This window comes from Protopterus annectens, chromosome 4.part1, assembly GCF_019279795.1.
Source record: "Protopterus annectens isolate FY-2018-M chromosome 4.part1, PAN1.0, whole genome shotgun sequence".
NCBI classification, from domain to species: Eukaryota; Metazoa; Chordata; order Ceratodontiformes; family Protopteridae; genus Protopterus; species Protopterus annectens.
Window position 1 is genome coordinate 381,714,119 of NC_056734.1, and position 26,789 is coordinate 381,740,907.

General features: G+C 40.5%; 1 protein-coding gene across 1 annotated transcript in view; it reads right to left on the reverse strand.

Moving 5' to 3' along the window:
• The window catches only part of PPFIA4 (PTPRF interacting protein alpha 4), a 1,641,692-nt gene that overhangs the window by 452,010 nt on the left and 1,162,893 nt on the right, over positions 1–26,789 (reverse strand). The window contains exon 10 of the mRNA XM_044070202.1: positions 15,834–15,917. Within this exon, the coding sequence (XP_043926137.1) occupies positions 15,834–15,917 (84 nt within the window). The remainder of the gene's footprint in view (positions 1–15,833; positions 15,918–26,789) is intronic.

Here is a 26,789-nt window from a genome sequence, read left to right on the forward strand (position 1 = left end):
ACAGCTTGTTGATAACTTTGGTTCTGTTGAGTATTTAGAAACATTAGACAGAAGTATTAACTTTGGCCGTGGTGGTGCAGTGGTTAGCATTGTCGCCTCACAAAGTACAGTTGTGTACACCTACCATAAATGTAGATGTTCGAGTGTCTTCACTGTTGCAGTCATGACTGTAGGGTTCTCCCCTGCCGGCAGGCAGTCCTTGGTCGGCCAGAATCCCAAAGTCTGGGTCCGGCGTCGGCTGTTCAACCATGCTCCCTGACATCAGAGCGCCAGGAGTACAAAGCTGACAGCCGACGCCATCTTCTCCAGTTTTTCTTGCCCCAGATGTCAGGAGTCCCAAAATGAGAAAGGTCCCAAATCCTTTGCAAATACACCTCAGAAGAATGGTGAAAAAAAAGGAACCACACAAAAGTAAAAATAAGAGGGGACAGGAGGGAAAGCCAGACTGCAACAGTGAAGACACTCGAACATCTACATTTATGGTAGGTGTACACAACTGTACTATGTTCATCGTGTTTCACTGTTGCAGTCATGACTGTAGGGTAGAATCCCAAAGCTGAAAGAAGGGGAGGTGGTCATAAAGAAGAAGGGGCGGCTAAAAGGCCTGCAAGACTGCAGAGGCAAAGCCTGCCCTAGACTTAGAGTAGAGAGGTAGATTGTAGTGCTTAGAAAAAGTATGCACTGAACTCCAAGTTGCAGCTTCCAAAATGTCTTTGGTAGGAACTCCCCTGAGGAAGGCCGCAGAAGTGGCAGCAGCTCTGGTAGAATGAGTCCGTATACTCCCTGGGATTTGTTTTCCATGGTGTGAATAACAAAATCTGATTCCATGAGCAATCCATTTAGAAATGGTCTGTTTTGAAATGGCTTTACCTTGGGAACTTGAAGCATAAGAAACAAACAATTGTTCTGATTTTCTGATGTCCTTGGTTCTGTCCAGGTAAAAACGTAGTTGTCTGTGTACATCCAAGGAATGTAAGATCCTTTCCCCTTTATTTTGAGAAGTGGGGAAAAAAGTTGGCAAGTGGATAGTTTGATTTAAAGCCACTTTGGAAACCACCTTAGGCATGAAGGTAGGATTAGTCCTCTAAGACACCCTGTCTTGATGAAAAATAATATAAGGTTCCACAGCCATAAGAGCTTGTAACTCTGAAACTCTCCTGGCAGAGGTTAGGGCTAACAGGATGGCTGTCTTTCAAGATAAAAACTTGATGTCAGAAGAGGCAACAGGCTCAAAAGGAGGCAAGGTTAGTTTTTCCAAAACATAAAGTAATCCAAAATTTATTTATTCTTTAGTTGCCTAGTGGCAAACATCTTCAGAATAAAGACATATTCTAATCAAACACATTTTGTACAAGTCAGATAATTGATTAATAACCCACACTGTATTAAACATTTAAAAGTTTGAATCTGGGTTTGGGTATTCTGAAACATGTTGGCCAATGCATTAGTGAGCTTACATTTCCTAATGGCATACTGATGTTCATAGATTCTTTCTTTAAATCAGTACAATTTTGAGAGCTACCACATAATACTAAATTTTGAATTACAATCTGTGTCTGTGTTTTAAGTTATATATTCACCCTATTGATATTGAATCTATTATGATCCATGATGTATCTACAGTAATTGCAGTTCTGACATCATAACATCCCTGGAGTTCTAACTAGTAAGTGTTTAAATTCTCTTTTTTTTTTACACTTAAGGGTGTAGTAGTAATTTGGTGTGGATACTGTTGAATCCACACAATAAATAACTGCCTTAAGGATGATGGACCACAAAAAATTGCCGTCCACTGTGAACTTAAGTGATGAATCTAGGAGTGTCAATCGAGTCCAAACATAGTTTTGAGTGTGTTACATTCAACTAAAAGTCTTCCTCTTTATACTGATTCTAGCTGCTCTAACAAGCTGCCCTTTCACCAATACTATCAGTAAAAATCAGTAGAGAAATTCTTGAAATCGAAGGAATGTGTTCCATTCAAAAGTAAACCCAAAATGTCATCCAAAATGAAGTAATATTACCGAATGTAGAAATTAGATAATTCAGAGAAATTGTAAATGTTGATGGCCATGAAATGATGTTGGCCATGATGGCTCTGAAGGCTGTGGCTCCCCATATCCTCCCCACTGTCTCCCAACAAGTGATTGTCACCTCAAACACCAAACATGAAGTAGTAGTTAGCTAGTGTTAAATCAAGTAATTACCACAGTGATGATGTCATGCCTCTGCTAGCCCTCTAGCTTTTAACCTGTCACACATACCCATTCAATAGCTATTTCCTGGGGGATACAGGTGTAAGGTCTTTCACGTCTATTGAATATCTGAGACTCAAGAATGTATTTACTTAGAATATGGTCTACTACCTTAGTGCATGCGAGGATCAATGATGTTCTGTGTGATTTTGGTATTCCAAATAAGTACGGGTATCCTAGGATGTAGTGTGGTCATGTAATTGTACTGATCTTGGTTTATCCTGCGTTATTGATTTCATTCTTTGAAACATAAGCAGGAGTATCTAGAATTGTTGCCCATACGGTCCATGTAATACGCTGTTGTATGCTGACGACATCAACAAGTGGATGTCAGTAGGGTATCATGGAATCTAATAGATTCAATATCAATAAGGGTGAATATAAACAATTCAAAACTATTAGTATATTTAGCTCAATGTCAAAATACTGCCCATTATACGCTGGCAAAACTGAACGTAAATTTAAAAATCAGGTTTTAATTTAATAATTAATTGGACTTTGTGTAAATAATGTAAGCTTTATTAGAATCTGTCTTTATTCTGAAGATAGCACACAAAAGTAGCAAATCTAAAAGCTAAAAAATAAATTTTTGGATTACTTTGCACTGCATTTATTATTTATTATTTTTTTGCTTTTTTTTTTACACCAGCCACTACACGGTTTTTTCAACAGTTGGGAGTAGTCTTTCAGTTTGCTCAGTTCGTTCAGAAAACACTTTCATCAGATGAAAAACAAGGATAAAAAACATTAAATAAAAAGAAGTTACTTTCTGTTTATCAGTAATATACAACTCATTTTAAATTAATACATTCATTTAACCCAGGTGGCTTATCTGATTTTAATTTGATTTGCCAGATTGCTTCTCTTTGTTCAAGATAACATTTAAGATCCCCTCCCCTAGGATCAGCAGGGCAAACTTCTAATACTGTAAACAAAAATTTCTTAAAGGAAGAACAATCAATTGAATGCTTATATAAGGCATTGGTACTGTCCCTAGATTTAATAGCATAATTATGTTCATATAAACAACATTGGTGGCATTACAATTAACTAAATGAATGTACAGGCAGTGCATTGATCACAACAATGCATACCTCTTTTAACTTTCCAATTATTTTCCAAAATGGAAGAAAAATAATAACTATCATCACTCATCTCGAATGAACAAATTAAATTGGAACCACTCAAACCTACAGATTTATCAGAACCAGATCCAAAGGTACTACTAAATGAACAACTTAAACAAAAGGGTATATCATATCCTCTTTTGGAGAACAGTTCAATGATGAAATTAAATTCACTAGACAGGTCATGAATTTTACTTTGAAATTGACAACCAATAGAATCCCACCATAGGTGAATGTCCAAAAAATTGATAGCTGAACCAACATCACCTTTGGTAAACTTCAAAAACCTGGAAAGTGAATTCACCTCAACCATAAAATGGTCAACAATATCAGGTCCCCAATGAACCTACAATAGAATTTTACTTGAAATTTCTGTTTTTAGCATAAGCTAGAGCAGCTGATTTTGTTTATAATATTTGTCCCCAAACAAAAAGTTGTTGTCCAATACTATTTCAATAAACAAACAAATAACATTAATAGTGGAAGTAGAAAACATTGTTTCTGCTCCATCTTCATGATGGTAAAATGGTGTGTTTGTTAACATCAAAAGAAAACATAGTTGAGATCCCAAGCAGGAATGGGAGGAGATCTAGGAGGTCTTAAGTTCTTAGCTCCTCTGAGAAACTGTCTCATGAGCTGGTGGGAAAAGATTGGAGGGTCTGTATTATAATGAGCGGAAATAGCAGAGGCATGTATCTTAATGGAAGAGAAAGAGAGACCCTTATGTAAGAGATCTGTCAAGTAAAGTAAAATTAAAGGAATGTTCGGAAGAAGAGGATCAGAATCCTGAGCCTGCATTCAGGAACAAAATCTTTTCCATTTTCCTGCATAAGATTTTCTAGTGCTAGGACGTCTGGCTTCTAAAATGACATCCATAACCTGCTTGGGTAGGAAAGAAGAAATCAAAGGCCCTGGATTAACCAGGCCGCCAGGCTGAGAGTTCTGACATTAGAGTGTAGAACCTGACCCTGATGTTGGGACAGAAGGTTCGGAGACTGAGGTAAAACCCAAGGGGGCTCCAGAGAAAGGTTTTTTAGAGTTGGGTACCAAAACTATCAAGGCCAATTTGGGGCCAGCAAGATTATCATCTTGGGCTTGTCCTGTTTTATCTTTAATAATACCCGTGGAAGAGGCGGAAAGGCATATCCCGAGAGGTTCCTCCAACTGAATGATAGGGCATCCACTTTCCAAGCTTCTTTGTGGAAAGTCCTGGTGCAAAAATTCTGTAGTTGATGATTGAGATGGGATGCAAAGAGGTCTACGTGAGGACATCCCCAGACTGCTGTTATCATCCTGAATATTTTGGTGTCCAGCATCCACTCGTGTGGATCCGAAAGGTTTCTGCTCAGACTGTCTGCCAGGAAGTTTAGCTTCCCTGGTAGAAACTGAGCTTGAAGATCCAGATTGCAAGCTCGAGCTGTGTACCATAGATCCATGGCTAGTCTGCAAAGGGGGTAGGAATGAGACCCTCCTTGCTTGTTTATGTACCACATAACTGTGGTGTTGTCTGTCCGTATTAGTAGTTGTCCTGGTTGTAGAAGATTCCTGAAAGCCATTAGAGCTTTCTGAACGGCTAACATTTTCTTTAAATTGATATGCAGGTGCTTCTGATCCTTTGTCCAAAGGCCCTGCAGACAGTTGCCATGAAAATGGGCTCCCCAAGCATAATTTGAGGCGTCCGTGGTTAGAATCTGAGTGTCAGGAGGCAGACAGAAGGGTTTCCCTTTGTTTAGAGTACATGCCCTGGACCACCAAAGGAATTCCTTTTGAAGACAAGGCAGGACAGAGATCAGTATGTCTAAACTGAGGCAATGCTGAGACCATACACTTTTTAGGTACCACTGTATTTTCCTCATGTGTAGTCTTGCATATGGTACGAGAAGGATGCAGGAAGCCATGTAACCCAAAGCCTGCAGGAATCTCCTTGCAGATAGCTGAGTTAAAGTTGCCAAGGTTTTGAAAGTTGAAGCCAGCTGTAATTGTTTTTCAGATGTCAGAAATGCCATCTGGGTTGTGGTGTTTAGAAGAGCACCCAGAAAAGTTATCTGTTGTGAGGGTGTCAAATTTGACTTTTTTATGTTTACAGAGAATCCCAGGAACTTAAGGAGGTTCTGTACAAACTCTAGATGCTGGAGTAAGACATCCTTGCTGTCTGCCTGAATTAGACAATCGTCCAGATAAGGGTAAATTTGAATTCCCTTGAGTCTGCAGTAAGCTACTACTGGAGCCAGGCATTTGGTGAAGACTCTGGGCACAGTAGACAATCCAAAGGGCAGCGCAGAGAATTGAAAGTGTCTCGATCCGGCCTTGAACCTGAGGTATTTTCTGCGTTCCTGGCTGATGGGAATGTGTAAATATGCCTCCTTTAAATCCAAAGTTACCATCCACGCATCTTTGGATAGCATTGGAAGTAGTTGCTGTAGAGTAAGCATCTTGAATTTTGGAATCTCTAGAAAGGTGTTCAAGACTGACAGATCCAGAATGGGTCTCCATGAGTTTTGCTTCCTGGGGACTAGAAAGAGCCTTGAGTAAAAACCCTGTCCCATCTCTGAAAGTGGAACCAGTTCTATGGCTTTCATAGCCAAAAGAGCTTCCACCTGGTTTAAGGCCTCTGTCCATTGATGTTTTGGAAGGTCTGGCCATCCGCTTGGCCTTGGCAGGGTATGAAAATGGAATTTGTAATCTCTTAAAACCACATCCAGAACCCACTTGCCTTGGGTTATATGAGTCCAATTTTGATAAAAAAAAGAGAGAGTTTTCCTCCGAGGGGGGCTTCCGGCAAGAAGTTCCTGCAGCCCAACAGAGGGGGTCATTGAGTTTGTTTCCTATGAGTTTGTGACCTATCCTCTCCTCCCCTAGGGGTGGAGGCAGTCCACTGTCTTGGTCTATAAGAAGCTTGTGTTTGATGCCTTCCTCTGGAGCGTCTATATCTACCCCTCTGAGGCCTGTCTGAAGTGGGAAAGGACCAATTTTTAGAAGGCCAATTCCTGCTAAATCTTGGTGGCTGTACTTGTAAGAAATCTTTGACTGTTTGCATGGATTTCGCCTTATCCTCCATCTTTTTAATCACCTCTTCAGCTTTTGATCCAAACAAAACATTATGCCGAACAGGAGCATCCAATAATTTAGCTTTTACTTGTTCTGGCAAATTTTGTTCCTTTAGCCATGCATGCCTTCTAATGACTGTGCCGGAGGCAGCAGCCCTACAAGAAGCCTCCAAGGCATCAAATCCACAGTGTAAACCATGCTTCCCAACTTGTTCAGTGGCATGCAATAAGTCATGCAATTCCTTATCATCTGCACAGGCAGAAATGGAAGTAAGCTTTTGTTTTAAAACAGGCAAGAGAAATTGCTGGTATTTCAGCATATGAAACTGACAGTTTAAAGCCCTAATGGATAAAGTAGCAGAAGTGTACACTTTTTTGCCCCATCTTTCTAAAGATCTAGAATCTTTTTCAGTGGGAATGGGATTTTTGGCAGAAGCAGCCTTAACTCCCTTAGGACCCTGAGAAATGGTTTCAGGGTCAGCAGAAGGGTTCTTGTATAAAAACTGGTGGGAATCAGGAACCCTGTAATATCTATCAGGCTTAACAGGAGAAGGAGGAAAAGAGTCAGGAGTTAAGTTAGCCTCCGAAAAAGCATCATCCACAATATCCAAAATAGGAGGGATAGCCAGGGGCCTATGTTGGGGGAGAAGAAGAAAATCCCTTAGTCTTTTCTTAGATTCTGAATACTCCTGTCCTTCCCAGTGGAAATGTTCCCTCATTTCATGCAAAGTTTCCCCAAAAGAGAAATCCTCAGGGGGAGAAGCTGAAGGAATGGATTCCTCAGCATCAGAATCCTCATAAGGAGGGAAAGAATATTCCTGATCAGAAGAAGAAACTGAAGAAACAGAAGCCTGATCAGAGGAATCATAATAAACATTCTGCCTTGGCCTTTTATCTGGAGGGGGATGTGAACCCCTAATCATAGTAAGTAAATCCTCCGCCATCTTGAGTAACTGTTTCTGTGACTTGGGAGCCGGTTCAGAAGAGGCCTGTGTTGCAGTCTTTGATTTAGAAGGAGTCTTTGCCTTTGTCTTTGGCTTTGCCTTTATTAGAAGCTGAGTAGGCCTGAAAACCCCTTCGGAAGCCGGTACCTGCACAGTGGCTCCGGACCCATCCAAAGGTCCTGCAATAAAAATATTCAAAAGCCTGGTTGGCTCCTCATGAGAGTCCGTTTCGGCCATCGGTTCTGAAATGGCCGACGACAGGGGCTGCAAAAGCGCCTCACTGACGACAGCCGAACCTGAAGCTGGCTCCGCTTGTGCGCTATCATCAGATTTGGACCTCGGAGGCCTGTCTTTATCCTTGCGACGTTTGTGAACTCCGGTAGCAGGAACCGTATCCGACGACATTTTGTAGTTAAAGCGCCTACCGAAGTAATGAAAAGCAAAATTGTACCTTTGTTTAATTGTACGTTGATTGAATCTAGCACAAAACCGACAACAAGCTACGTCGTGGTCAGGGCCTAAGCAAGGAATACAGTAAGAATGAAAATCCTTATGAGGTATTTGCTTCCCACATGAAATACAATTATTAACTTTTTCTGACATCGGACTGGAGCAAGAAAAAGTTTCCCCAATGGGGTACTTAGCTTTGAGTGGAGAAGAAAGTCTTCGGACTGAAATTTATCAGAAAAAATTGTCAGGAGTCAGCCGACCAGCACTTGCGAACTGCTATCACCGCACAGCAAGAAAGACTGGAGAAGATGGCGTCGGCTGTCAGCTTTGTACTCCTGGCGCTCTGACGTCAGGGAGCATGGTTGAACAGCCGACGCCGGACCCAGACTTTGGGATTCTGGCCAACCGAGGACTGCCTGCTGGCAGGGGAGAACCCTACAGTCATGACTGCAACAGTGAAACACGACGAACGTCAAGAGGTTCTCCGGTTCGATTTTCAGCTGGAGCTCCTTCTGTACGGAGTGTGCATATCCTCCCTCTGATCGAGTGAGTTTTAAAGACATGCAGGTAGGTGCGTGTGTTTGTGTGTGTGACTTCTGTGTGGGTTGGGTGCCAGGCTGGCAACCTGACACCATAAAATCACCACTGCCAATCAATCTGCAGACTGGTGATCTGCTGTGATGACCCCTAACCGGGAAAAGCTGAAAGACATTGCTAGATAGAAGTATTAACTTCATTCACATTATTCAAACATAACACACACTTTCAAGCTGTAACCTTTTAGGATACAAACCCTTCTTTCTAAAAACTGCCAAACTGGTAGATGTGATTACTTTTAAAACTAATTAATCTGATAGTAAATGAATATGATGGTATCTGCACCTAAAAGGCATGCTAGAAGAGTTAAAAGTATAAATGTATACTTTGTTATTACACTACATTTGTAATTTAACAGCAAAATATGCATATAACTACCAGCTGTATTTTTGCTTCTTGCATTAAAATTAATGTGTTCATATGTCCTGAGTTACTCTGAATGTGAAGAGGGACATAACTTAGGAATAAATACACATCTTATTGTAAGAAACAATATACAACTATTCAGTCTCCATAGTTGCCTGGCATAAAGGTGTTAGTAAGTGCTTTAGTTTCTAACAAAGAATACAGAAAACACAAGTTACGAATATAACTTGCTGTATTAAGCATAGGTCTAAAATGTTTTTTTTAAAGCTTTCATTAGAGTGACAGTTTCTAAATAAAATCAATGTACTTTTATTCATAAAAAAAGCATAGGGCAAGCAGAGGGAATAGGATAGGTGGCATAAAATATAGTTGTTGCCTCTTCTAATTTACATTTTCAGGGACAACTGGTTAAAAGACTTTGCCTAAAATAAACCTTTTAGACTGTACAAGACTGAAAATACTACTTAATCAAAAACAATCTCTTCAAGGGAAACCATTATGTACTTATCTTTAACCCCCACAAACCTACCCCTAGTAATAAATAAATTTCTCTCTAAAGCTAACGTATGTTGGATAAAAGTTATATTTGACAGAATTAGAGGTTGATGATTCAGAGCCATCTTTGTCAACAAATTCAAAACATCATGCAAAATTTCTGTGAAAAAATCACTCAACTATCTGCTGTGTGTACAAAATTGTCAATACAAATGCAATCCTGCCACTGGGTAATTTAAGATTATTTATAGTGCAAAACATTCTGTTCATTTATGTCTGCAGCAGAGCTTTCTTACACATGTATGTTTACTATGGCCTTCTTACTCTATGTAGAAAAAGCTAAAGACTTCTATAGCAACGTGATGGCATCTGCACCTAACATCTGGTGCTGTCAGTGTTGCAAATCTTGGGGGATACAACACCAGGAATCAAAAGCACAGCAAAGGCTTTAAGCCCTTACTTAGACCTAAGTGACCGGGGTTCAATTAGCAGACCTGGCACTTGAGGAGCTAGGCTGGGTGGAAGAGGACTGAAGGGATGTGACCAGCTTACCTCTCCCACCGGAGGGTAGTAAACAGGGAAGAGTGAGTTCTCTGATGTATCATGGGGATAAACACTTCTTATGCTTGAGTGGAGGGGCATAATGCTTGATGGAAATACCCATTTTGGATGACCACTGTGGACAGCCCATTACATGTATCCCTTCAGCTTCTCAAGCCTGGCATACATGGGTACAAAGGGCTAAGCAGAAAGTTCATCAAACTACTCGTAACTGTTGTCTAAATGATGGCTCCTTCCATCGGAAAAGAATTAGCCAATTGCCAAGAGGGAGCTAATGGTTGATAGGCAGCAGTGGCAAAGCTAGTGTGAAAAAAAAAAGAAAAGCAGAGATATTGGTAATGTTGCTAGGTATCTTGGTAATTATCTTCTTTCAGGAAACCGCAAGTAAAAAAGTGGAACACTAATTTCTAAAAAGTTCAAGTAGGGTCATCTATATTGAAAATGTTAATTACTAAAATATCAGTGACCCCCCCAACCGTAAACCTGAATCAGGCACTATTCTGATTACAAATTTATCTCCAGAATCTATAACTATTGCAACCTCTAAAAGATCCATAGTAAATATAATACTGTATTAACTACTGCCGACACAGGCTTTATAGGGACAAAGTTAAACATTTGTTTACGTTTTTATTCTCCCATTTTTTTACTAAGTGAGAAGTATGACTATGTTTACAATCATATAAACATGTGTATTAAATGTTTTGTGGACTGCTTTATCCAACAATTGAGATGAAAGTCTAAACTTTTGTGAAAATACTGATGTTTCTAAAACACAGGATATATTAATGATATTGTGTTGTGGTGAAAATGGGCCACATGCTTATGACTCAGCAGAGGATGGATGTAAAACACAGGTTCTGAACATAACTGGCATGATGTAGGATAAATAAGTTGGTACACTGATCCAGTCACCTTATGCTTTGTATCAGAGAATGACTGTTTGGGAATATAGCACTGCTGTAGTCTGTGTAGAAGCTGCAGCCTAACACAGTTTAGGAAACTGCAGAATGTACAGATTAGGGCTATTTGTTGGATGGACTAGTCCATTTCACAACATACAAGCTTCTTAGAATAGTGGGGAAGTCCTTGGAAGCCAAGATCCAAGGTGGAAGCAGAGGAGTTTAATCATCAGACAACAGGAAAGGGGAAAATGAATACTCTAAGTGATTAGGAGTTGGGTGAGTGACATCAACTGTTAACTGAGTAGGAAGAAAGGGAGATAGCTCATATCACCAGCAGGCAGTCTGGGGTAAGGATGGTAACATCATACACTGGCAGTAAGGGAAGAGGAAAGGTGAAGGTTCCCAATCTTTGCAGGAGAATCATGCATACGATGAACACCACTGCTGACAGGAAGGGATGTATGCAGACAGAAAACTCTGATCACTGCATGAAGCAGAATCCATGAGACTTCAGTCTTTGACTGCAAGGGAACTGTGGGGACAGGGAGACTCATTTCTGACTCAAGGGAAGGAATGCAGGCAGACAACTCTGATCACTGAATGGAATGGACTCATGGAGACAGAAGACACTAATACCCGACTGTAAGGAACTGAGCAGATAAGAGGACTCCCTCTCTGTCTGAAAGGAGGATGTGCAGGCAGGAAACTCCCATCACTTCCTGGATAGGAGTTGTGTTGGCAGCAGACCCAGTTGCTGACTGGTGAGAATGCTGTAGCCAGGGAAACCTAACTGATACCTGGAGGGTAATAGTTAGAGAAGAGACTCTAATCCTTGACTGACGGCAGACTGGTTATGGATATCAATTGCTTATGGAAAAGATGAGAAGTGGCAGCCCAGGTTACTGACTGCATAGAGGGAGAGGGATGGCGGATACCATTTAGAAGGAGGGAGACTCCAGTCTCTGACTGGAAGGAGCAGTGCAAGTAGGACATATAAGTCTCGGACAGGAGGGACAACAGAAACAGGCACAGAGCATTAGTTTGAGAGGATGGTGGAAGATTGGAGCACCATACACTGTTGGGCTGCAAAAGAGCTTGGAAAGAAGATTTTGTTGGCTCTAAGGCTACTGGTGGTGCAACAATCACTGCTAGGCTGGCAAAGTAACAAATGCAGAAGTAAGATTAGTTTTCAGCTCTTTTAACACCTCTTAACATATCTCAAGCATCTCTTCAAATGGATCATAGCCCTCTCTATGAAGCAATATTTCCTGATGCCTGTCTAAAATCTCCTCCTTTGAGGTGACAACTGTACTCTTTCCCTGTTGCTTCTTTTCAGTTTTATGTCAGTAAAAGGATGACCAACCCCCCCCCCCCCCCCCCACCAGGTAGGATCAACATCATACAATTTTTTCCTGTTCCTCCTCCAGGACACAGCACACCACAACTATATTCTCTTTTTACAGTGTGCTTCATGCTCCCCCATTCGTCTTACTGTCATCTAAACAACCCCCTACTGCATACCCTCTCTCAGCTCTCTTTCTCTCTCCTCCTCTGACACAGGCTTCAAACCTAAACACAATATTACCAATTAGGGAAAATTAGTGCTGTTTATAATGGCAGAATGACACATGATCCTCTAAAAATCACATCCCTACGAATACACCCCACCATTTTGCTGGGTTCTGCCATTGTTGTCTTAGACTATACACCACAGTTTAATGCAGCTGTAACCAACCATGACCCTAAGATATTTAAGTAGCATGTTTTAGATAAATGACATGTCTAAACAGAGAAAAGGCACTATCATAAGACAGAAGACTCATAATGCAGTTCAACAAAACAAGAAAGTCTTTCTTGAGGGGTTAATTTTTGTTTTATGCTGTGAAAAAACAATGTATGTATATTTTCAAAAGCAAACTTTTGCATGAACATTTTAATTATTTAAATCATTACATGTAGTATTTTGTTCATATTGCCATATGTATGTTTAAAAGTACATACTGTAGGTAAGGAATGAGTATGTGATTCTAGGGCAAGAGTGCAAATGCAGCTACAGCAATGTTACCTCCACAAAGAAAAGCGTGTTAACCTACATATTTACAAAGTGGTCAGATTTCTTCTGAAGGTGGACAGTTGTGAGGAAAAGCCATAATTTTGCAAGAAGCTCTTGCCCATACACATGTTTATTAAACACAATACCAAACAGACTGCAATTTAGGGGAAAGAGTAGTCTATCAACCAAGACAACCACTGTTCCTGTACAAGTACAGATTTCACACTGCTGTGCATTAAACAATTGTCCTAATACAGCTATCCATTGGATCAGTGCCACACTCTCCAAAAACTCTGTGCTTTTATCTCCTTTTAAAAAACAAGTATTTACAAATCATATCATCCTCACAACAACATTTTGTACTGCAACATATGTCAGTGGCACAGCATTAAAATTAAGGAACACTATACTTACTCTTGGATTTTTTTTTTTATTTCAAAAGCATCATGAGGAGAACCCTCGAATCTTCCCCAGTGAGTCTACATCACACTGGGTGGCATTCTTCCAGCTCCAGTTTTAAATGGTAAAAAAAGTGCATTTTAAGCTTGCTGCTGGAGACCCAGTTAGGAAGGCTGAAAAATTGCATTATGCTGTTGCTTCATGAAGTCTAAGCATGTTGTTTGAAAGGGACAATGGTAAGCATAAGTAGCCTATGAACACGTCAAAAGATCAATGTACAAAAATACATACATACAATCAGAAATTTACGTGGTCTGATGCCTAGTTTATACATGACTGTACCAAAGTAGGGGCACTGATGAAATGTTTTGCAAGGAGAAGGTTCTTAGAGTTGTCACTATAGCTGTAACAGACCCTTCCAAACACACAGCTCCTTCTCTACTGCAGAGATCACATAAGCTGTCACTCATCTTCTGAGCTCTCCTATCCTACCCTATCCTATGATGTAAAGTTTCTGTCTATAATGGCCTCTTTTCAGCCATGACCACAAGAAAATAAATGCACCCCAGTTTAAAGAGTTAGAGTGTTTTTAAAAGGTGTAGAGCACAGTGTGTGGTCCTAGATCAGTACTACATAGCAACATGTTGGAACACCCGACATCTCAAGACAGCTTAATTACAAGGATTGCTCTCCTTCTGCAAATGTTATATTTGTGTTATTTATGAGAGAAGAGCTGATTAACTGGGAGACATGCATAAACTTTCACTGGCAAACTAATAAATGTAATAAAGCCTTATACTGTTTCTTATAGTCTTGGGCGGCCACGGCGTTGCCACCTCACAGCAAGAGGTTCTCTGGTTCAATTCTTGGCTGGGGTGCCTTCTGTGTGGAGTCTGCATGTCCTCCCTGTGGTCGCGTGGGTTTCCTCTGGGTGCTCCGGTTTCCTCCCACATCCCAAAGACATGCTGTAGGTGGACTGGACACTCTAAATTGGCCCTAGATGTGAGTGTGTGCATGTGTGTGCCTTCTGTGGAAAGTTGGGTGCTGGGCTGGCAACTCGACACTGTAAAACTCCACTGCCAATCATGAGTGGACAGGTGATCCACTGTGGCGACTCCTAACCAGAAATAAGCTAGAAGAAGTAGACTGTTTCTTACAGTCTTCAAATGCTAAGTTTGTTGCATTATGGAGGAACATTGAGGAAATATGGAAAATACCACGTTTTGATAAAATTAAAACTGCATTTCAAAGAGGATTATTAATTGGGTCTCTTATCAAAACAAGTCTGTGTTTGAGACAAGAATGCCAAGAGATTCACCTTAACAGCAGCAGGAAGCAAAGCTTGATAGGTAAATGGTAACACTTTCATTAAGAGCATATAAGTACATTATGACTGCAGCCTGATTGTAATTCTTCATAGTACTTGGAGCTTTAGCTGCTCCAATGTTCTACTACTTGGAAAAAATTGTTCATGTGCACAAAATGTTTTCCAGCTATGAAAGCTGTAACACACTTGGTGGTACATCACAGACAGCATTCAGAAGTGGTGTTATTTCTTGTCATGTAAGAAGTTGTAACACAATTCACACTGCCATATGCACGAAGGAGAAGAGCATTACTCTGAAGTGTTTTACATGCTTTAAAGGTGTTTCACCTTCTCTGCTGTTTTTGGTGTCATGCGAGGCAGCAGATTACCAAATTTTAAGTACCTTAGTTGTATCACAGTTGTATTTCCCCCAAATTAGGAGTGCAATCACAGCGCTGTATGCACTAAATAATTGCATTAATAAAAGTAGTATTTGCTCATTAACCTTCATATGCTCTAAGATCTTGTTTCTTTTCTGAAAATTATGTGGGGAGTGCCTTCTGTGTGGAGTCTGCATGTCCTTCCGGTGGGTTGAGTGGCGTTCCGAAAGACATGCGTGAATGGGCATGCCTTCGTTGAAGGTTGGGCATCGAGCTGGCAACTCGGTGCCATGAAAATCTGCTGCCAATCATTAGCAGACCAGAGTTCCACTGTGGCGACCCCTAACCGGGAAAAGCCGAAAGACAACAACATGATGCTAAAATAAGATGATATAGCTCACAGTCAGTGCAATTGCTGTGATGGCATTTGGGGAATCCAGCTGCAGCTTGTAACTCTTCATTGGCTTCTAATCCAAAACAGCTCCAAACTAATGATGTAGGGACAGAACACGTCAGTCATCCCTTAACTTCGGAAAAAGTGATCTCAAATGGTTACAGAATAGTGTTGCATAAAATAAGACAGTCTAGTCCATTCACTTGTTTGGTACATACTAGACTGTTATCCGAGACCTGTCCAGATTGTTACTTGAAAGCAAGATGCACATAATGACCAAAGGCAGCATCATTTTACAGCAAACTATAAAATCTGTGGACATTTTCACTGGGGCCATTTTATTCATTCAACCCTGTCAGGGTACAGCTAACCTGCTCATGACCAGAGCAGCAAACAGTAACAACAAGAAATATTCAGCTATGGATAGATGTAAGTTAATTTATTAAACACAGACATATTTTCAAAGCTCATGGTATTAACAGCATATATTAGAAAATAGGTAAAAGTACAGTGCTCTAATAGGTAGATATATACGTATATAAGCTGAAGTCACTCACCCTTGAAAGCTCCTGATTTTTCTCTTCAAGTTGACTCTCAAGATGCCTTAAGCGTTCTTCAATGCTGCCATGTCTTTCTTCTGCCTGTTTAAAAAAAGAGCATGTTAAAAAGAAATATGGACAAAAAAAAACGTAATACTCAGTAAGAATTTCAGTTTATATACTATCGTTTTTACTGCAATTACAGTATAACAGAACTAGTCAGGTTGGGTGATATAATTAAGGCTTGACTGGAACATTCTGCAGTGAAGTAAAATAAATATTTGGTGGGGATAATTCACTACCCAGTTGAAGTCTAAGCAGTGAGATCTGCTATATAACTTAATGGTGTTTTTGTTTTCTTGTTGAATTTGTTTATGATAGTGGACCACGAGGCGGGGGGGTAGCTATGTTTGCGTTTTCCATGATACTTGCTTCTGATGGGGACTTGATAGCTCAACATCTTTTTCTAAATTGGTGTAGAACTGCTTCCTGCTGCTGTACAGCAGTGATGCTTTGAAACATGAATTTGAATATTTCATCATGGAATACATTGAGGTTGATACATTTACAGTCTTTAAATTCACTGGGGTCTGCTGTAGGCACTTTTGGTATTTTAAAGGGGAAGATAACAAGTTTGTGGTCAGACTTCACTGGAGGTGGAAATACCAGAGGATTAGTGCAAAAGACAGTCATATTTGTAAGAATCACATCAAAAAAAGTCATGTTTTGGAGAAACTGCTCCTGTCTGGAGTTGTCAGCGTCAGGTTCATTTGTTGAAAATGTACATCGTTTTTTTTTTCCAAGTTAAAATATATTTAGTTTTATTTGAGTGTTTTCAATGAAGCAAAAAGACAAGAAAAATTTCATAAAAGTTGAACTAGAGATGACAAGAATCAACTCCTTACAAGATTATCCTGCCAAACAGTGTGTGCATGTAAGCCAAAAGTTGGAAATACACATTCAAAAGAAATGTTCCCTGTGATGTTTGCAATTGAAAATACATCAGTACAGTTTGTTTTAATTTATATAAATGTATGATTGCCTATGTCATAAATGACAGATTTAATAAATGTTTCTTGTTTAAAAAATGGTCACTATGGCAACAAATGGAAAATAAATATGTAAATCGCCCTTTCGGATCTGAAATGAAAATTAGTGTGGAAACCATCAAGGGAGCTTGTTCTACTTCAGTAATGCATACTAACCCTGCCCTTAACTATAACCATGCACCTTACCTTAGAAAAACTCTTTCTGTAATGCTACCACTACACAAGATATCAGACACTCAACATGCCTACACACACATATATATATATAAACGTAGAATGCACACACTTTGAACAGTTGCTATTATATGTTCTACTGCATCTGTTCTCACTAATACAGAAAGCACCTTGTTAGACTTAGCGTTTCTGTTCTGTAGAAGGAGTATGTGCTCATTATTGCACATACACTTCATAGTAGCTACATTATAGTGCATACTACGGTAATATAGACGGTAACTTTCTGTTCTATCTTAAACTGAGTGTACTGTATCTAAATAGCGTGCTTGCTATCGTAGAATGTATATGCGATGAGTACCGTTAAAGCACAGTTTACATTTGTTATAGTGGTCTCTTTACACAGTAAAACTGCGGTGGTATAGCATTATTTTGGTAGAATGGCTCCATGCATGTGGAATCTGATGAACTGAACCCAATAATGATTGTGAGAATCCCATAGATACCTATTTTGTTATCTGGACTTTACATAGTTCATGCCAGGGCAGCTTAGCGCATCTGTTACCTATTTTTACACTATTTGCCTTTGTTTAGCAACACTCTTTATGTTTATATTTTACATAGGCGTACACTAACTTTACCTAGTGTTTTGGTATCCTGGTCTCCACACATGTCGCCTATGCTATAGTCAAGCTATAGTAGTGTTTAAAAACCAAGTCCAAGACTGTAGGGCTAAATACTGTACCGGCTAAAAGCTTTAATGTAGTATTGCATTGTACTGAACTGTATAGCTGTGAATGTACTGAATCTATCTGAACCTTACAAGTACTGCTAAACTGGAGAACTACATCTGCCTAGAATTCTGGACTTTATTAGCTATTTAAAACATTCAGAAAAGTAACTACTTGTACCTGGCTAATTGGGTATATGTATCCATTATGTTTTAAGCTGTTATTAACTGAGTAAGTGTGACCAACTGCCTGTTTTCTTTACCAATTTGTTTTCTGCTCTGCTTTATGTAGCCAGCTCTCCAACCTGCCTGTCCTGTATTAGGAATTGGGAACTTGGCCTATCTGAAGACCAAGACTCTTACACTTTCCTAAAACCGAAGGGGCTAAGAATAGAGCCAAACCTCTCCATGAGCTTCATTCCTTCAAGGGAACAAGAAAGTAATTAATAGACTTGTTAAACTAATAACAAAGTAAATTGCAGGTTTAAAGTACACTTCCTAGCCAGGGCAGCCAGGAGTCAAAAGCCATCTCTTCTCCCATCTACCATACCCTCCCATTTTATAGCTTCTGTATATATATATTTCTCCTGTTTTTTTCCTCCCTTCTTTTCTAGAGCTGCTAGCCCCTGAGTAGCCAAAATTGCAATATATCCTGTTGACCACTAGGTGGCACCCTTTTCCCCAAGACTAATCTCCTTGAACACATATCTTACTATCTTAATATTTAACTCTCAGGCATCCAGTATCTCCTATAGCTATCTTTCCTGCCGTCCCACTCCATCCTTCTACGTTACACTGTATATCTCTCACCTTACCCTCCCAACCATCCCTCCCCAAACATACCTTTAGCAGTCAGCACTCCACTGATTGTTCTCCTAGGGTTTAGTCCTTCACTGGCTCTACCTGCTCCGTTTGCCCTACGGGCTCACTCCGCTCTCCTACCCTGCCCCCAATTCCCACCCATCCCCAGACCCTCTACATTTATCCTCACTAACCATATCCCCATCTTCACAATCATTCACATGGTCCACCTCCTTAAAGTAATATAACCCACTTCAATTGTTTTTCACACAGACCACATTTAGAAATTATCCTATACACTATCCTATAACCATTCCCCCATTATGCTACCTACATCTAGCTCACCACTCCCAAAGGTCCTTCTTTTAATTTTACTCCTACCTTTCCTTTTTACACCTTACCTACTTACATTCTATGAATGCCTTACCTGCCTAGGATTTCATTACTCCTTAAGGCAAACCTCTACACCAATACTTGTAGTCCCCCATAACAATACATATACACCCAACACAACAAACTACCTACCAGCTAAGTATCATAGACCGACTCACATCAAATTCTATAGTCCAAGAGCTAGGAAATTCCACAACCTAATATGCAGACTCTTAAAACTTACAATGAGAGTACAAGTTCACCCCTTAATAGATGGTGATATCCACCCAAACCCTGGACCAAACTCTTCCACAACTTCAGCGCCCCACACCCCAATGCCTGCTAGCACACAATTGCTCACCAGACCCTCTAACTCAGTCTTGATATCTCATCTCAATATTACAAGCATTAATAAAGTTGCCCACCTGCATGCACTCATAGATGTACATTAATTTGACATTCTATGTCTTACTGAAACATGGCTCAAAAATGCTACACAAGATAATGAGATTATTCCACCTGTATATACTATCTTGAGGCTAGACCGTAAAGCTAAGAAGGGTGGGGGAGTAGCCATTCTATATAAATCTGGATTACAGGTAAGCCCTATAGATTCTAAACCTCCATTAACATGTAAAGCTGAAATCCTTAGTACCAAATTGCAACTTAATAAACATAAATCCATCTACGTCATCTGTGTTTATCTTCCCCCAGATAACAAGTCTAACACCCTAGAGGATATCAATTCTAACACCCTAGAGGAGCAAAGAGAAGCAGCTTTAATCCATATGTCCTTTTTTTTTTTTGGAGCAAAGAGAAGCAGCTTTAATCCATATGTCCTGGTACCTCGGCAATTCGCCTTCAATGGAACAAATTTACAGGCTTACACATTCTCTTTTTATACATTCATCAATTAAGATAATTAATCAATCAACTCATCAAATGTTTTAACCCTATCAACACTGTGACAATATACAGCATATGTAACATTTAAATTCTATCTTTTTTATCAAAATTAGTAAATACTAACTACAAATTTCAATATTACATAACTTAATTAAAATGATTCACATCATTATAACTTACCAAAAAAACTTTTAAACATATAACAATACTACTAATGTGCACACATAAAAATGTAAACACACCCAACTTTCAAAGATTCAACATTGTTACACTAATTTACCCACTATCTAAGTTCATCCCAGCCGGAAATACTGTATGATACCCTATAATCATCCACTGCTCTAACTTATTCAGTGCGGTTTTAAAATTTCCTATACAGAAATGAGGTCTGGCAAGCACACTAAATACAAAACCCTCACAATTACCATTATGTATATTACAAAAATGAGTGGCCACTGGGCTCTCCATATTACCCCTCCTAATGTCACTCAAATGCTCCATAATGCGCACCTTAACCTTCCTAGTTGTCTGACCAATGTACCAAACAGGTGGGGTACAATCACACCCCAAAATATACACTACACCAGAAGACATGCAATCAAACCTTTCAAATGCCAGATATTTCCTTCCATTTATCTTGGTCCCATGCATATTTTTGATTTTATCACAAACTAAACAACGGCCACAACAATACATCCCAACATTACTATTGCCCATAGGTTCTAGTTTCCTATTTAATATTTCTTTTAAATTGACTTTAATATCAACTGGAAGAGCTGTACCTCTGCACAGCCACCTACTCATATTAACCTATATGGTTTTACTCAAACCATTATATCCCCTACAAGGACCAATAAGCATAATGACAAGGAAAGCACCTTAGATTGGATTCTCATAAACAGTCACCACCAAACTTACAAAGTAGGAACCCTCCCCGAAGATATAAGTGACCATTCACTGACCTTCATAATCAGATATGAGTGACATTCAGAACCCAACGACCTATAGAACAATAAGGACCAACAAGAATTTTAACCCTGACAGCTTTCAAAAAGAACTTTTGGCATGTGATTGGTCATGCCTGAAAAACCTACCCCTAGAGGAAGCTGTAAAATAATTCAATTCAAAATTCCTAGCTATTTTAGACTACCGCGCTCCAACATGAACAATCAGAACCATGATTAAACAAGCCCCATGGCTCTCAAAAGCTACCAAACAAAAAATACTCCTTAGAAACCAACTGTGGGCTACCTGGCAGTCTACAAAAAAACATTCAGATCAAATAAAGTTTAGACAGCTAAGAAATTAAACAAAAAAAGTCATATTATTAGACAAATGAAATTTTTACTTTGAGCTTCAACAAACCCACCAAAATAAACCACAAAAATTCTGGTCTGGTATCAATAAACTCTTACACCCAGGTCGTTCAGTCACACCTACCCCTTTAGGCTCTTATCACGACAATCCCAAGCAAATAGCCAATACCTTTAACACTTTTTTCACAGAGACCATTCAGTCTCTTGCCAATCAGCTATCCCCTGACACATTATCATCAGTCACCTCCATCACTAACACATCTCCATCATTTCAATTTCAACCTATTCCGACATCCCTTGTCTGTTCCCTTATACAAAAGCTTAAACCTACCACCCTCTCTGCAGACCTACTACCTGCAGAATACCTGCAAAAAGCTGCTGAAGCCATAGCCTACCCAATTTTCATCCTGATTAATAGAACAATTACTGAAGGAACTATACCATCAATCTGGAAAGTCTCACACATTATCTCCTTGCATAAGGGTGGTAACTCCAACAAATTATCCAACTATAGACCTATAGCCATATTATCTCCACTGGCAAAGATCATGGAGAAATGCATTCATAAGCAGCTGTTAAACCACCTAATAGAAAACAACCTTCTAGCCAATGGCCAACATGATTTTAGGCTATTTCATAGTACCACCTCTGCTCTTCTATCTTTCTCTAATTGTATTAATAAGAATCGCAACAATGACACTATCCTCGGCCCTCTTCATTGATCTATTGAAAGCCTTTGATATGGTTAACCACCACTTTCTCATAAATATACTCAAAAACCTGTCTCTAGACACACTGGCTATTCAATGGTTCCAATCATAACTAGTCAACAGACAGCAGGCTGTCCTATGGGAGAACAACCTATCCTCCCACCTTCCAGTTACCCTTGGTGTCCCTCAGGGCTCCATAGTAGGCCCTCGCCTATTTTCTATTTTTATAAATGACCTAGCTACTGTTATACCTCAAGCTACTTGCATCCAATATGTGGATGAGTCCACATTAATATGCTCTGCCACCTCACCATCTGACCTACAGTTCCTAACACAAAATGTATTTAACACAGTCGAGAAATGCCTTTTACATCGATGCCACATGCTGAATCCCCAAAAAACAAAACTGTTATTATTTACTCCCACCCATAGGCCCCCCCCCACTTAATTTTAAGGTGATATCAAGTAATGGCACTATTATATCTCCTGATTCTACTACTAAGCTTCTTGGGGTGCTAATTGTCAACAACCTCACCTTCGATTCCCATAGTAACAGTACCATAACAACAGTCAACAAAAAAATTAGGATCCCTATACAGGATTAGACCCTTTTTGATCCCACTAGCCAGGACCACCATTGCTCGTACCAACTTAATCTCTACCCTTCTCTATGTCTCACCTATATATACGAAACTATGTAAAAACAACCTGAACAAGCTAGCAATCTCCTACAACAATATTGCTAGATTTGCAACTGGATCTCCCTTCAGAACCCATCATTGAATAATCTTAAGCAGCTAGGCTGGATAGAACTCCCAAATTTAATACTATTTAACCAGTTAACAGTTGCCCACAAGATCCTGTACCAACCTACTAACACACCTATACTTACTAACCTAGTCACCCCCTATAACAACCTCAACACCCTACGCTCATCAAATAAACTACTTGTACGAATAGGTAAAACTAACAACCTGGCTGGTGACTCCTTGTTTGCCAATACTGTGGGCAAAACCTGGAACTCCCTCCCAAACGACCTAACCACCCTTACCTCAACAACACAATTTAAAAGGAAATTGAAACATACCTTAAATCACAGTGGCTATGCCCTTGTTCTAACCCTGACTAACTTCCTCAATTTTTTGCAGAGTTAAAGATGTTAAGATTTGCACTCGGTGTGACTAGGATGGATAGGATTAGGAATCAGTATATTAGAGGGTCAGCTCATGTTGGACAGTTTGGAGACAAAGCAAGAGAAATGACATTGCATTGGTTTGGACATGTGCTGAGGAGGGATGATGGGTATATTGGGAAAAAGATGCTAAGGATGGAGTTGCCAGGTAAGAGGAATAGAGGAAGGCCTAAGATAAGGTTTATGGACGTGGTGAGAGAGGACATGCAGGCGGTTGGTGTGACAGAGCAAGATGCAGAGGATAGGAAGAAATGGAAAGAGATGATCCACTGTGGCGACCCCTAACGTGAAAAGCCGAAAGAGAATGATGACTAATCACCATACTTGTATAAACTAGTTACTTTTCTGCTAACTACTAAGAGATTGTATAAGCTGGCTACTTTTAATGTTAACTACAAAGAGAGTAATCACTTATACTTAAAATGTTATTACCTAAATAATTGAATAGGTTCATAGGTTCATAGGTAAGTATGAGGCTATCTGCCCAAGGGCATTTATAAGCCTAGCCACAGTGTGTTGACTTTCGGCACCCCCTTAGATTAGTTCCCTGTGCCTCTGACCAGCAGAGCCATTAGTTCCCTGTGCCTCTGTCCAGCAGAGCCACTGCAGTGATCCCCGGGGTAAATTTTCTGTTTCCCCTTCACCCGTCAAGGTTTCTCTTGAAGAGTGCTAGTGAGAGGCTCTGCCTGATGTATATTGGAATCTTGTTCCAAAGCATGGGGAGTCTCCGGGTCAGGTATCTATCACTCCAGCACATCCTATTTATCATTGTGGTAAGGTTTATATCCCTAGAGCATGTGGCTCCCAGGAATTTGGGTTTTTTTAGGTATCCATCAATTCTGGGTTGGACATGGCCTTGTATGTCAAGCAGAGATCACCTCTGAGTAAGCGGTATGCAACCAAGTACAGCTGTAGTTTCCTTAGTCGGGCTGCATAGGTCATCTGTTTGAAGCCAGTAATCCTCTTGGTGAGATACTTTTGTGGTCTTTCCAGCTGTTGCAGGTGTCTTGTAAGGTACATCTCAAATGGGGCGTTGTATTCTATAATATGTCTAATAAGTGATGAGTAGAGAGGCACAATAACCTCCTTTGTTATGGATGAGAACCCTTTTGAGATTAGGTGGGCCACGTAGAAGGATTTTCTAACCACCTTGGCAATATGATTATCAAAGGAGAGATTGTTATCTACTTGGGTCCCCAGATCCCTTATTACTTTTTCTGTATTTAGGGGACTACCACCTATGTGGTAGTTCACAGGTACTTTGTTTTTTCCAAAGGGGATGACTATGCACTTTTTGGCATTCAGCTTGAGGCCATGATTTTGACACCAGGTATCCGTCTCACTGAAACCCTTCTGGAGGGTGTCTGTATCAGCCAGAGAATCAATTATGGCCCCTAGTTTGCAGTCGTCTGCGAATTTGGTCAGCCAAAGTCCTCCTGTGCTTGCCTGTACCTCTGAGAAGTATATACCAAACAGGAGGGGTCCTAGGACTGAACTCTGGGGGACGCCACTTATAACCGGTTTAGAGTCGGACCTAGAGTCTGCAACTCTCACTGTGAGGGTTCTGTCCATGAGCCAATTTGCAACCCATCTCGTGATGTAAGGGTTAATGTTCAGGTTGGTGAGTTTGTCTGTATTACCAGAATGGGGAATGGTGTTGAAAGCCTTTGTGAGGTCTAGGTAGGCTGTGTGGACCTCCTTACCCTCATCTAATGCCTTGATAACCGTCTCAAAGAAGTCCACCAGGTTTAGGAGGCATGATCTGCCCTTAACAAAGCCAAACTGGGTGGGGTCCAAAGTTTGGAGGTTCCCAATGTCTCTGTTAATAAGTTCCATGATGATGCGCTCCACAGCATTGCAGACCAGGCTAGTCAGGCTTATAGGGCAATAGTTCCTGGGGTCCGTTGTGGCGCCACCTTTGTGGAGTGGGATAACTGTTGCTGTACGCCACTCTGTGGGTACATAGCCTGTAAAGAGGCTGAGTTTGAACAGTGTGTTTAGGTGAGGGGTTAGTTCATTTTGGAGCTCTTGTAAGACACAGCCTGGGACACCGTCCCACTGAGGCTGTGTTTTTGGCTTTAGATAGGGCTGTTTTAACCTGTGTGTCAGTGATTGCCTGGGCCTTACATTCTTCTGGTATGTTTATGGGCCCTTTAGGGGGTGAGAGGGGTGTGAAGTTTGCACTGAACCTGTCTGCCAAAATGTTGGAAATATCAGTTGGTTAAGTGCATTTTGTGCCATTCTGCACCAACTCAGAGCAGATCTGAGAGATTCCACTTAGGTTCTTGACATAGCTAAAGAACGCTTTGTGGTTATCTTTGGAGTCCTTGGCAATTTTTCTTTCGAAACTAGCCTTGGATGATTTAATGAGGGATCGTAGTTTCTTGCTGATACTGATCAGGGATGTATTTCCTTCCAGGAATTTTGCTCTTATCTGTACTAGTTTCCTCCTTCTACTGTAGAGCCTATTTATGGCAGGGGTCCACCAGACTGGTTTCCTTTTCTTGGAGGAGTAAGTCTTGGTTTTACTTGGGATAGCATGATCCATGTATTCCTGCAGATGATCATAGAGTGCCTTTGTATAGGTTTCAGCAGCTTGGACAGCATTGTCCATTGGCGTGGGGGCTGTGAACCTTTCCACCTCGGTCTTAAATAAAGTGAAGTTTGCTTTTGAAAAGTGTTTCACAGTGGTTTCCTTGATTGGGGTTGGGGCAGAATGTGAATATCCAGAGTGATTAGTCTATGGTCTGATCTTACCAGTGAGGGGTTGACATCAGGTGTGGAACACCAGTCGCCCATGTTGGTGATGACCAGGTCCAATATGTTGTCCCCTCTGGTGGGGGTGTTGACCAGTTGATCCAGGTCGTTCAAGTTTATAAATTCTAGGAAGCATTGGGCAAGGGAGTTAGTACTTGAGTAGTTCTCCCAGTTAATGTTTGGGTAGATGAAATCACCCAGTATTAGGGTGTTTGATAGGACCTTCATATTTCTCACTGTCTCCAGAAATGTGGAATGGGGGTCCTGGGTCATGATGGGTGATCTGTAGCAAGCTACAATTTGGATTGCAGTTTTGCCCATTGTTAGTTGCACTTGGATGATCTCTGATGCATTGTGCTGTACCACTAACCTGGAGGTGAGGGTATCCTTGATGAATATAGATACACCCCTGCCTTTTGTGTTTCGGTCCGGGTTCTGTGACTGAAAGGTATGGTATGAGTTATAGCCTGGTAGTGCTGGGGTGCTCTCTGGAGCCTTAAACCAGGTTTCTGTTACTGCACAGATATCAATGTTCTCCATGCTGAGGAGTGCCTCGAGTGTGTGCATTTTGAGGTTTAGACTTCTGGTGTTGAGTAGCATTACCCTCAGTTTTTGGTTACTTGTGCTATTTACGGTGGTGAGTTTGTCTTTTGAGCCTTGCCTAAAAAAGGCACGATGGGGGTGGCAAGAGCCTTTGCCAGTATTCAAAAAGCCTAAGGTTGACAGGTGCAAGCCATCTCTTGCGAAGCAATGTGGCTTGTCGAGCATGTCATCCCAGGCAGTCAGATACTGGATCCCCTTTGAATGACACCAGAAACTTAGCCACTTGTTGAAGTTGATAATTTTTTCTTTATACTGTGGCAACATTCTTGGCGAGGGTAGGATGCTACTCAGGGTCAGGGTCATACCTGCCTGAGTTACATGATCAGAGAGCTCTTCCATGTCTCTTTTCATGAAGTCCAGGGAGGTA